This window comes from Coregonus lavaretus, assembly GCF_964263955.1.
Source record: "Coregonus lavaretus genome assembly, contig: SUPER_35_unloc_1, whole genome shotgun sequence".
NCBI lineage: Eukaryota > Metazoa > Chordata > Actinopteri > Salmoniformes > Salmonidae > Coregonus > Coregonus lavaretus.
Window position 1 is genome coordinate 6,491,056 of NW_028167181.1, and position 12,794 is coordinate 6,503,849.

General features: G+C 46.9%; 1 protein-coding gene across 1 annotated transcript in view; it reads left to right on the top strand.

Moving 5' to 3' along the window:
• tet2 (tet methylcytosine dioxygenase 2) overlaps positions 1 to 12,794 on the top strand; it is a 55,388-nt gene that overhangs the window by 38,977 nt on the left and 3,617 nt on the right. Inside the window, exons 2-9 of the mRNA XM_084188635.1 lie at positions 1,752 to 4,892; positions 4,990 to 5,080; positions 6,322 to 6,415; positions 7,027 to 7,235; positions 10,820 to 10,970; positions 11,090 to 11,179; positions 11,699 to 11,836; positions 12,053 to 12,410. Coding sequence (XP_084044761.1) covers positions 1,796 to 4,892; positions 4,990 to 5,080; positions 6,322 to 6,415; positions 7,027 to 7,235; positions 10,820 to 10,970; positions 11,090 to 11,179; positions 11,699 to 11,836; positions 12,053 to 12,410 — 4,228 coding nt within the window. The 5' untranslated portion in view covers positions 1,752 to 1,795. The remainder of the gene's footprint in view (positions 1 to 1,751; positions 4,893 to 4,989; positions 5,081 to 6,321; positions 6,416 to 7,026; positions 7,236 to 10,819; positions 10,971 to 11,089; positions 11,180 to 11,698; positions 11,837 to 12,052; positions 12,411 to 12,794) is intronic.

A 12,794-nucleotide genomic window follows, 5' to 3' on the forward strand; every position in this document is an offset into this window, starting at 1 on the left:
CTCTCTCTCTCTCTCTCTCTCTCTCTCTCTCTCTCTCTCTCTCTCTCTCTCTCTCTCTCTCTCTCTCTCTCTCTCTCTCTCTCTCTCTCTCTCTCTCTCTCTCTCTCTCTCTCTCTCTCTCTCTCTCTCTCTCTCTCTCTCTCTCTCTCTCTCTCTCTCTCTCTCTCTCTCTCTCTCTCTCTCTCTCTCTCTCTCTCTCTCTCTCTCTCTCTCTCTCTCTCTCTCTCTCTCTTCTCTCTCTCTCTCTCTCTCTCTCTCTCTCTCTCTCTCTCTCTCTCTCTCTCTCTCTCTCTCTCTCTCTCTCTCTCTCTCTCTCTCTCTCTCTCTCTCTCTCTCTCTCTCTCTCTCTCTCTCTCTCTCTCTCTCTCTCTCTCTCTCTCTCTCTCTCTCTCTCTCTCTCTCTCTCTCTCTCTCTCTCTCTCTCCTCTTCTGTAAACATGCTCTGCTACCTCTAGCTGTGGAGTGAAGCTTCACTCACCAAGCTGAGCCCCAAAGACAGCTGCTCAGGTTCGGAGCTGTGTTGTGTTGTGAATATGCTGCGCACGCAAAGAATGCTGCCTCTGGCTTTTCTTTCTTTATTGAGAACCCCCTCCTTCCTGGAGCTGTCTCTCTATATCGAGACAGTTGCTAATGCCTCGTTGCGTGGGAGGGTGGGGGGGTGGGGGGGGGGGGGGGGGGGGGGGAGAAAAGGGGGAGTGGGGGTTAGGAGAGGGGGGAGGGTGGATGTGCATAATTTGGTCATGTTTTGTCTACCCAATAATGTTTTGCCTGGGTGAGTCTGTCTCAGAGAAGCAGTCATACTGCTCTAGCTGCCAATGGATTCGTGAGAATCTGAGTGCCAATGGGTTCACCCATGTCTACAAAGAGCAGCACATTCAGAAGATATATTCCTCAACTTCACTGGCGTTTCTCCCATCAGGTTCAGAATGATGGATGTAGACTGGGAATATTATGCATCTGACCTCGTGGTATTTTTACATTCAGCTCGGTTGACTTAACGCATTTCTAAGGGAAATGGAGATTATTGTATTTCACCATCTCTGATTTCGTTAAAGCGGAAACTCACAGGACAGTATTGCATAAAAACTGATGCTGATTTACTGTATATTGGACCTCCTTTTCAACCGTGCTGGTTCCCACACTGTGTGTGTGTTTGTGTGTGACAGACACTCCATGCCGACGCCAGCACGCTGTCCTGGGATAACCTCCCCCCTGCATTCTTATTTCTCTCCCTGTTTGCCACCCAGTTGAGGTGAATCTAATTCTGTGACTCTTCCTTCATATCACCAACTGATATCCACTTAGAGCCAAGCGTAAACGTATTACTCCCCTGACCCCCTCACCCAACTCTGTGACCCGGGCTGGCAATGAGCACAGACTCATTTACCGTTTCCCACCCCTTAATGCAAAGCTTCACCGCCCACATGTTTTTTGTCCTCAGTGTTTATAAATAATTCCAATTCCGTTCAATTTTGGAGGGAATGTGTGTTATTTCTCCTTCATCCGTTTCAAACAAATGTGATGTTATGGGAAAGTGGAAACTTGTGATGACATTTGAGGAATCACAGACAAACCATCCTAGGATCATATAATACCAATTTCCACATTAATTCAAGATCAGGGCTATGTGCACCATTCACATTATTGTTTAAAAGTGTAATCTTGTAAAGTGTAAACCTTATCACTGTCTGTTGTTTCTGTATTCCACGGTTAGTAATACCTCTCTCTCTCTCCCTCCGTCTCCCCTGCAGGACGCACAGAGGGCAGCCCTGTGGATGGACTCAGAGCAGGCCAGATGGAAACAGAAAAGGCCAGCCAGGAGACGGAAGAAAGTCTGATACTAGCACAACTCAACGCCGCCACTCATCCAGACAACTTGATCACCGCCAAGCTCCAAAATGGCACCCAGTCGCCAGAAGGAGCCCATCAGCAGATCAACGGGGACGGAAACTGGAACCTTTACAACAAGGCCGTGGAAGGGGTCATCAACCCAATGAAGAGACACAGGGAGAACAGCAGCAGCCCTGCCGGAGTGCAGGGACTGTTCGACCAAGGCTCTTATAACATGATCAATGGCGGGGATCTGAAGCATGCGCTCAGTGACCAGTCCTTACTGGGCATTCACCAGGCCAAGAAACTCAGAGCGGATTTGGAGATTAACAGAGTGGATGGAGAGGAGATGTGGGACAAAAAGGATGGTGGTGACATCATGGACGATTTCCCTGAGTTGACAAAGCCTGGGGAGTTTGACTGCGATGAGACAAGACTGGATAAGAGAAACTGTAATACTTTCTCAAATGGAGGGGATATTTTCTCACTATCGAGGAACAAGCAAATGGCTAATGGTGCTACAGTGAGCCCCAATTCCATTGAAGGCACACCTGGCGACCTTCTAGAGAAAACTCTGTCTCAGTATTACCCAGAACAAGTGTCCATCGCACCACAGACAGGCGCGCCGGAGTCTCAACCGGAGGTGGGGTTGGTCGACGACATTAGCTCACTCACCAATGAACTCCCTGAACTGCCCGAACAAGCCACGACGCAGTCACCTACCTCTCTTACCTCAGGGTTCCCTCCCATTTCATCCCAGAGGCCTGTCTTGGAGCAACAGCAGCAGACTGGGGTAGCAGCCCGCAAAGGACAAGGCAGCAATGGATATAACAACTCAGCCGCCCCGTATATGGTGAATGGATATTCTAACAGTTACAGAGGAGAGCACCAGCAACAGCAGCTCGCTAACGGCTCCCAACAACATCAGAACAACACAGAGGGCATTTACAGGAAACCTAACCAGGAGTTTAACCATCAGAACTCTTTCCTGCCCCCTCTAGAGCAGAGCACTCCGCTGCAGACAGAGGAGGCCATTGGGTTCAGTCCCGGCCCTTTCCCCAGCCCAGGCATGGGGCAGAATGAGGAGAGGCGCCAGCAGCAACAGTATGGGATGCAGCAGCAGCAACAGCAGACGGGGAACCCCTGTGGAGCTGACTCTACGGGCCCCCAGGGCTCCATGGGCCCAGCTCCCCTGCCCGGTGGCAGCGAGCCTGGACCCCAACGCTCCCATCAAAATGGGATGATGGAAGACACGACGCAGCAGCAGCAGAGAGGAGGAGCAGATCCCGGCTGCCCTAATTCCCAGATGGGCTGGATAGATCTGAACTCCCAGGGCCAGGGCCAGATGCTGGAGCCCGACTCAGCACGGAGGTTCCAGACGGGGGGACAAAGCTTTGACGTAGGACCCACCGGAGGGGCCTACCAGCAACAGCAGCCGCGGCCGGCCCAGTCGCCTCACCAAGTGCCTCCTGCCAAGCACAACACTGCCCCAGAGTGGCAGCAGCAGGCCGACTCTAAAGGCCCTTCTCACATGCACCAACAACAGCAGCCACATACACAACACATGCCCCAGCAGCAGTGTAATCTTCCTCCTCAACAGCAGCAGCAAGGGGAGAATTGTTTTCGAGCCCCCATGCAGCCAGAGCACTTATGCGAAGGCGACCCAGATCTAGAGGAAATACTTTCACCTAGCTTTTTGCAGCCGCCACAACGTCCACAACATCAACAGCAGCAGCGCCCGCTGTCCCATCCATCTCAGTACGACGGACAGCAGTCGGTCAACGCACCCCAGTCGCAGGACCCCAACCAGGGCAAGATGGACGGTCAACAGCTGCTGAACAAACTCAAGCTGGAGGACTACATCAGGCTAGAAAAGGATCTAAAATCCCCTGGAGGAGGCTACAGAGGTCAGGGTGGTCAACCCCAGCCTGGGCACCAGCAGCAGATCCAGTCTATGATGAGAAACAACCCTGGGTTCAATCCTGCAGACCCCTCTCAGCCCAACGATGCACAGCAGTCCCAGCAGGCGTCATGGCGACACAGCAGCAGTAATACCATGGAGATGGAGATGGAGCTGGAGATGAAGCAGCAACAACAACAGCAGCACCAACAACAACAGCAGAGGCAGTACACTCCAAGCCCCGGGCCCAAGCAATACTCCCACCAGCAGCAGCCGCCGCCCCACTTCCGACAACCACACCTCAACCACATGGACTTCCCAGTTACCCAGACCCCCCCACAACCACTACCTCACTTACCACACAGTGCTTTAAACCAGCAGTTGTCTGCACAGCAACAGCAGATGTATCCTAAAATGGAGCAGAATCAGCAGGAGTCTTGCGCCCAGTTCCAGAGGGGGAGGCCTCCACCGCTGGGACACGGGGGCCCCCAGGGGGACTTCCAGAGGCACGCGGCCCTGCGGATGCATCTTCTACAGAGGCAGTCTGAGCGGGGATCTCTGGGTCCCCCTCATCCACAGAGCCCTGTAGACTTCAAGCACGGCCTCCGGCCCATCAAGATGGAGAATGGGCCGCGGTTCGAACACCCTCACCACCCAGGGACTGGACCGCCGCCATTGATGCAGCATCAACAGCAGGGCCGGGAGATGGGTATGGTAATGGGGGGCATCCAGGTCAAGCAGGAGTACAACCCACAGCCCCAGATGTCGTGCGGCGGTGAGCGGAGCCAGAGCAGCTCCCAGCGGAGCATCCTAGCCACCATGGAGCAGACTCTCAGACAGTATCAGCTTTCACCAGTCTTCGACAGGAAGTCCCTCGTCATCAGGTCGCCCAACAAGGTCAAGGTGGAGCAGTCTGGCGCTGTGACGGTGCTCTCGACCCACGCGGACATGGACGGTGGGATGGTTGGGATGGAGGACATGGGGATGGGGCGTCCTGGCTCCAATGCGCTGAAAAGACCCCACCTAGACTTCACCCCCAAGCAGGAACCCCTGCTCCAGAGTTTTATGAATTCCCCCATGAAACTCCTGGATACTCCCATTAAAAACCTATTGGATACTCCTATCAAGACCCAGTATGATATCCCTTCCTGCCACTGCGTGGGTGAGTCACATTTCATGTCTGTCTTTACACACAGATTATTTGTCAGTTGATGTCTAATTTGGGTATGGGGTTTGTCCCTTTCTTTGTTTTGAAACAGAGTCAATCAGTGAGAAGGACGAAGGGCCGTATTACACCCACCTGGGCTCCGCTCCAAATATCAAGGCCATCCGTGACATCATGGAGACAAGGTGGGTTGTTTTATCCCGCTTCATCCCACGTAATACAAAGGAAAAGGTTTTTCTACGCACAGTTACTGAATGTATAACTTTTCAATGTTTCAAACAAACATTTTAACGGTTGCTTTCTCACACGCAAATAAACCATAGGAACAATTACTGAACTTTTCAAGATTTCAAACAAACATTTTAACTCAAGCTTTCTCACGTCACAGCCATTTTGGTCTCACTTTCTGGTCACATGACCTCCATACTTAGAGTGACAGGTTCCTGATTTTACCACTCACCAGAATTAAACATGGTGCCATATAAATAATGGCATATAAATCATGGCATGGATCTTACACATGTAGACATTCCATTAGTATTTAACCTGGGAATACATGCGTCAAGTTTGTATTTGTTCCTTTCATTTTACATTTGTAATCCTCTGTAGCTCAGTGTGACTGTGGTCCTCTGTAGCTCAGTTGGTAGAGCATGGTGCTTGCAACGCCAGGTATTGGGTTCGATTCCTGGGACCACCTGTACGTAAAATGTATGCACACATGAATGTTTGCTGCTTTGGATAAAAGTGCCTGTTAAATGACATATATCTAATGATGTATATACACTCTGGATTGCTGAGGCTTTGAAGCCATTGTTTGGGCATATTGGCACTCCCCAGAAGTAGCAGTCCTTGTAATGAATGGAATTCTTCAATGTCTCAAGGACAAAATTACATGTATTTTTGTTGTTGTTGTGGGGACCGTAACATTAGTAATCTCAAAAAAATTATATTTCAAGGAAAAAAAAATATATTTTTTTTTTATTTGTATGTTTAGCTCACATAATATCATTTAAAGGTATGCATTAAGGTGTCTGTAATATAATACATGTGGCAAAAACGAATGTAGACATTAATGAATGCATTTCTATAGCTTCCAAAATATTTTTTACAACGGTGGGGGAGTGCCAAGATGGAGGCACAGTTGCTTCAACACAGCGCCCCCTGTCGATCATCTAGTGTATATATAGATCATTGCATATATCATATATATTTACATTTACATTTATGTCATTTAGCAGACGCTCTTATCACCTTTAATGTGGAGACGTTTCAATCAGAACGCTCTGTAACGTTGTACACTCCTGAACAGACCCCAGATTTACACCCACACTTAACACACGTTGTTCATAGCCTCATTTTATTGCCATACACTCTTATGTTACTATATCACATGCATCTACTGTAACTATCATTCTTGCATTTGAAGGTCTGGGCTAACTGGCAGTGCCATCAGGATTGAAAAAGTGGTGTACACAGGCAAGGAGGGGAAGAGTACACAGGGATGCCCCATAGCTAAATGGGTAAGTGTCAATGAAGAATGACAATATCTCCGAAATGTGTTTTTTATTATTGTCACATACAACGGATAGGTGCAGGGAAATGTGTTGTTTTACAGGGTCAGCCATAGTAGTACGGCGCCTCTGGAGCAAATTAGGGTACTAAAATCTAAAGACTATATAAATAGAGGAATTACTCTGAAGTGGGCCTGCTGTAATATGTACCTTCCATACTTTGGTTATCACTGATCAGACAGTATTGGTTTAAGAATAGAGTCGAAGTCATGGGTGGTGGTGGCATTTTATTAAAACGCTTCCTTTCCTTCATTAAGGGCACAGTGACATATTTTTCACCTTGCGTATTCGAACCAGCAACCTTTCGGTTACTGGTCCAACGATCTAACACCCAGGCTACCTGCCGCCCAGTTGGGATAACCGAAATTAGAATAGAGGATTGGTATATAGAGCAAAATTGACAATTGTGAAAATGTACAATATTGTAATTTTAAGGGAAACGTTACTGTATCCGCTGCGATCTTAGACCAGATCCCTCTGGGAAAAAGGCACTTAATATCAATTAGATTTACCTGGATATACAGAGAAATAAAATACATTAAAACATTGGTGTGTTCCAGGTGATCCGGCGCGGCAGCGTGGACGAGAAACTCCTGGTTCTGGTGCGTGAGCGGGAGCGCCACAAGTGCGAGACGGCGTGCATCGTGGTGATCATCCTGATCTGGGAAGGCATCCCCACCACCATGGCCGACCAGCTCTACATGGAGCTCAGCGACACCCTGACGAGACACGGAGCCCTCACCCAGCGACGATGTGCCATCAACGAGGAGTAAGGGCCTTTCTGTCCTTGCCTCCAAAATCGTAATTTCTAATCATGCCATAAAATGTGTTTAGACAGCTGAACCAAGCGCACACATTTTCTTTGACACCGACAAAAGTGCAATAATCCAAGACATTACTGAGGGGGACTGCAACCACATTGTGCCACTCATTGCTATGTAAATACAATACACTGCAATATAGTACACTCAAAACAGGAAAGATGCCTCAGGGGAATATAAGTAGATAGTTCAAATGTACAACATGTGCAAAATTAAGGTAGGCCTATCTGTGACCAACAGATGCATATCTGTATTCCCAGTGATATGAAATCCATAGTTTAAGGCCTAATTTATTTATTTCAATTTACTGATTACCTTATATGAACTGTAACTCTTAGAAATTGCTGCATGTTGCGTTTATATTTTTGTTCAGTGTACAACAAGTTCAAATTGAATATAATACCTGAAAACAAACTCTAAGGCAGTAGATGGGGGATACATGATAACAACAACTGTTTAACTGACGACCAGGCATGACACACACAAGCTGGGCATTAGGTCAGATGATACACCATAATATCAAAGGCCAGCTTCTCCTGGTCATGGTACCAATGAACAGAACAGCTCATTCACGCACTCCCATCCGTTGTCTCCTGGGGAGCTTTACTTTACAAAACCCTAAACCCTATCTGGGATGAGTTACCTGGTGGTGAATTATTGATAGTTGAAGGCTATTCAACCCAACCCGTGATGAGAGGAAGCGACCATACTTACCATGTCATAGCGATGCTTGCCCAAAGCTGGTCCTTCAGAATCATCCTACAGTCAGTCAGTTAGACATTCTAATGCTTTATCCCTCTGTGTCTAGCCTGGTCTCCGATCTGTTTGTGCTGTCTTGCCAACTCCTATGGTCATTTGTTGGCATGACAATGACCATTTAACAGGAGTTGCCAAGACAGCACAAACATATCTGGGACCAAGCTATTCCATGTCTAACACAGCTAACTAATTGAGTTGTCCAAAGCGCTGTGTACATGGCTACACTGTCAGGTAGAACGGCTTGTTCTCTTCAATGCACACAATGACTGCATTAACTATTCTACTGGCAGCAGCTGCCTCAACCCCGCTCAAACAGGATGTGTAATGTCGGCACTCTACAGGAGCGCATGTGTTATGGTGTAGCGTGCTGTTTCAGCGTGATGTAATGTCATTCACAATGAAACAACTGCCTATAGTGTAATATGAAGGCACACCCTGCTAGCCAAAATCAACGTGTTATTTTCCATTTTCTATGTTATTTACATAGGCATGAGACATAGAACGGACAGGCTTAACTGCAGGTTTCCGATATTCTTTTTCCACTGCTAGGCTGACTCATAAGTAAAAGGTATAGGCGTTGCTTTGTGTGTTCAAAACCACCGTTTCCCACTGGGAAGGGATGCTTAGCTCCTATATAAATCTCAATTACCCATGCTTACGTATTTGCAATTACAATTACATTTGATTTAAGATAGTTGGGAGTATACGTAATAAACCTTTATTGGAATGGTAACCGTACCACCTGGTATTTGGAAATGTATAAATTCACAGCAATGTGTTTGATTAAATATTTATACAAAGGATTTAAACCAAGCCTTTGACAATAAATAGTAGCTGTTGATTTAGGGTTTTGACAAATTTACTTCTAGGAGGGAGCACTTGGTAAATCTAGCATGGAGTTTTATGAATAGCATTCAATGAGTTGTTCCTCTCGTCCTTGTTGTTAAGGAGGACGTGTGCGTGCCAGGGATATAAACGCAACATGCAACAATTTCAAAGATTTTACGGAGTTACAGTTCATAGAAGGAAATCGCTCAATTGAAAAAAATTAATTAGGCCCTAATCTATGGATTTCACATGACTGGGCAATGGGCACAACCATGGGTGGGCCTGGGAGGGCATAGGCCCACCCACTTGGGAGTCAGGCCCAGCCAGACAGAAATAATCCCCCCGCCCCCCTCCTCCTCCTCCCTCCCTCCTCAGATGATCCCGCAGGTGAAGAAGCCCGATGTGGAGGTCCTGGGCTGGCGTGGTTACACGTGTTTTGCGGTTGTGAAGCCAGTTGGACGTACTGCCAAACTCTCTAAAACGACGTTGGACGCGGCTTATGGTAGAGAAATTAACATTCAATTCTCTGGCAACAACTCGAGTGGACATTCCTGCAGTCAGCATGCCAATTGCACGCTCCCTAAAAACTTCAGAGACATCTGTGGCATTGTGTTGTGTGACAAAACTGCACATTTTAGATTGGCCTTTTATTGTCCCCAGTACAAGGTGCACCTGTGTAATGATCATGCTGTTTAATCAGCTTCTTGATATGCTACACCTGTCAGGTGGATTAATTATCTTCGCAAAGGAGAAATACTCACTAACAGAGATGTAATAAATAGGAAACAACATGAGAGAAATAAGCTTTTTGTTCGTATGGAACATTTCTGGGATCTTTTATTTCAGCTCATGAAACATGGGACCAACACTTTACATGTTGCGTTTATATTTTTGTATAATAGCGTGGCAGGTAGCCTATTGGTTAGAGCATTGGGCCAATAACTGCAAGGTCGCTAGATTTAATCCCCAAGTCGACAAGGAGAAAATCTGTTGATGTGCCCTTGAGCAAGCTAATTGCTCTAAGCTCGTCGTTGATAATAGCAGACCTTGCTCAGTCTCAGGGAGAATTGGGATATGCAAAAAACACATTTCCAATATACACTTATATGTGTGAAATAGGACAAATATAAGCACCCACCAAATATACTGAACAAAAATGTAAACACATCATGTAAAGTGTTGATTTCATGAGCTGAAATAAAAGATCCCAGAAATGTTCCATGCGCACAAAAAGTGTATTTGTTTACATCCCTGTTAGTGAGCATTTCTCCTTTGCGAAGATAATTCAGCCACCTGACAGGTGTGGCATATCAAGACGCTGATTAAACAGCATGATCTTTACACAGGTGCACCTCATGCTGGGGACAATAAAAGGCCACTCTAAAATGTGCAGTTTTGTCACACAACACAATGCCACAGATGTCTCTGAAGTTTTGCGGGAGCGTGCAATTGGCATGCTGACTGCAGGAATGTCCACTAGAGCTGTTGCCAGAGAATTGAATGTTGACTTCTCTACCATAAGCTGCCTCTAACGTCATTTAGAGAATTTGGCAGTACGTCCAACCATGCCAGCCCAGGACCTCCACCTCCGGCTTCTTCACCTGCAGTATCATCTGAGGCCAGCCACCCGAACAGCTGATGAAACTGAGGAGTATTTCTGTCTGTAATAAAGCCCTTTTGTAGGGAAAAACCCATTCTGATTGGCTGGGCCTGGCTCCCAAGTGTGTGGGCCTTTGCCCTCCCAGGCCCACCCATGGCTGTGCCCCTGCCCAGTCATGTGAAATCCATAGATTAGGGCCTAATGAATGTATTTAAATTGATTGATATCTTTATATGAACTGTCACTCAGTAAAATCGTTTAAATTGTTGCATGTTGCTTTTATATTTTTGTTCTGTATAATGATTATTATATAATGGAGTTATTCCTCTCATCCTTGCTGTTTAGGAGGACGTGTGCATGCCAGGGGCTGGACCCAGAGGCCTGTGGAGCTTCCTTCTCCTTCGGCTGTTCCTGGAGCATGTACTACAACGGCTGCAAGTTTGCCAGGAGCAAAATCCCACGCAAATTCAGGCTAACTGGGGATGACCCGAAAGAGGTGAAACATACAGTACATACTGTATTCATAAACATATTTATTTAGTGTTACTCTAATTATGCGTTGCCAGCCATAAAAAAATACCTACGCTGAAATAATGTGTTTTGCTTCTCTATCAGGAAGAAAGGCTGGAGCAGAACCTTCAGAATCTGGCAACCCTAATGGCCCCCACATACAAAACCCTGGCACCAGATGCCTATCAAAACCAGGTAAGGATTTCTGGGCATACAGCCTCCATGTACAGCACTGCAAGACATTTGAGATGTATAGCATTAATCAACATTAACAACTGAACACTAGCTTTAAAAAAACCCTAGCCATGATTCATTTAAAGAGCCTATAAATGAAATGATTTATTAGCTTGAACAGTGATAAGATTGATTTAGTGAGACTAATTTTTATGCTCGTAACGTATACCATATGGGCATCCATGTCTTCTCTTTGCACTGAGGGTCGTGTTCAGTGGGGCACACCGTAGTTTTGCAACCGCAGACGAAATTCTGTGTGTTCATTGGACAAGTTCAGGCAGTACCTCCTCCATTTTTCAAAACATTTTCTACTGAACACAACCCTGGTATTTCTGTGACATACTGGTACTTAACCCAGTAACCCAGATTCTCTTCACGCCAGATAGAACAACTCTTATCTACACTAGTGCTGTGACTCGGCTAGGGAATGACGCCACCTGTCTGCAGACAGTGACTAACGCCCATATTGTTCGTCCACAGGTGGAACATGAGCAAAGGGCGCCGGACTGCCGTCTGGGAAAGAAGGAGGGGCGACCTTTCTCCGGGGTCACCGCCTGTATGGACTTCTGCGCCCACGCTCACAGAGACCTCCACAACATGCAGGGGGGCAGCACTGTGGTAAGCCAATACCTAATCATGGCATAGAGTAAAATGCCAATACATTATTGTATCAAATGATTGAATCTGCTGGGAGAAAAAAGTTAAGAAATAAATACTGCAATAAACAGAAGATGCCTCTCTTCCCAGTGGACATTCAAATATTTAAAAAATTAACACTAGTCAAAATAATTGTCGAAAGCAAACAGAGCACTCAAGCTTGTCCCCCCCCCCCAGGTGTGCACGCTAACCAGGGAGGACAACCGCCAGATCGGGAAGATTCCGGAGGAAGAGCAGCTCCACGTGCTGCCCCTCTACAAGGCCTCGTCAACAGACGAATTTGGCAGCGAAGAGGGGCAGCAGGAGAAGGTCAAGACGGGCGCCATCCAGGTGCTCAACGCCTTCCGCCGCCAGATCCGCATGCTCTCCGAGCCAGCCAAGTCCTGTCGGCAGAAGAAGCTGGACGCCAAGCGGGCTGCCGCAAACAAGAACGCCGGGGGACCGGACACGCCGTTGAAGGCGGAGAAAGCCCTACAGGCCAAGCTGAAATCTAGTAGCACTTATGAGAGCATAGCTCAGAGCACTCCTGGGACAGGTGGGTGGAGATTTACACAGTGTAGTAGGGTCCAGACACAAGACGCTGATGTAGGAGGACTGGTGATATTTTAGAATAGAGGACACAGACGATACTGTTGTTCTCCTCCGGCACTTTCTAGCGTTCCATCAGCCTCTAATAGATGGGATCTTTATAGATCGATCAACATGCATCCTTGGCATCATCTTGTGTAATGACTGGTGATATCGTACACAGTCAGTCTACAGTATTTGTTTGCATTTTATATGTTATGCTTCAGGCCCTGTGTTTTGGACAATCATGTCACATGACCTGGATATTAACCTTTTATTTAAAGCTTTTTCATCAAACTGTCCCTTTTTCTTTTTATGTCAGATAGTCCAGCACCCTCCTCAGACAATTGCT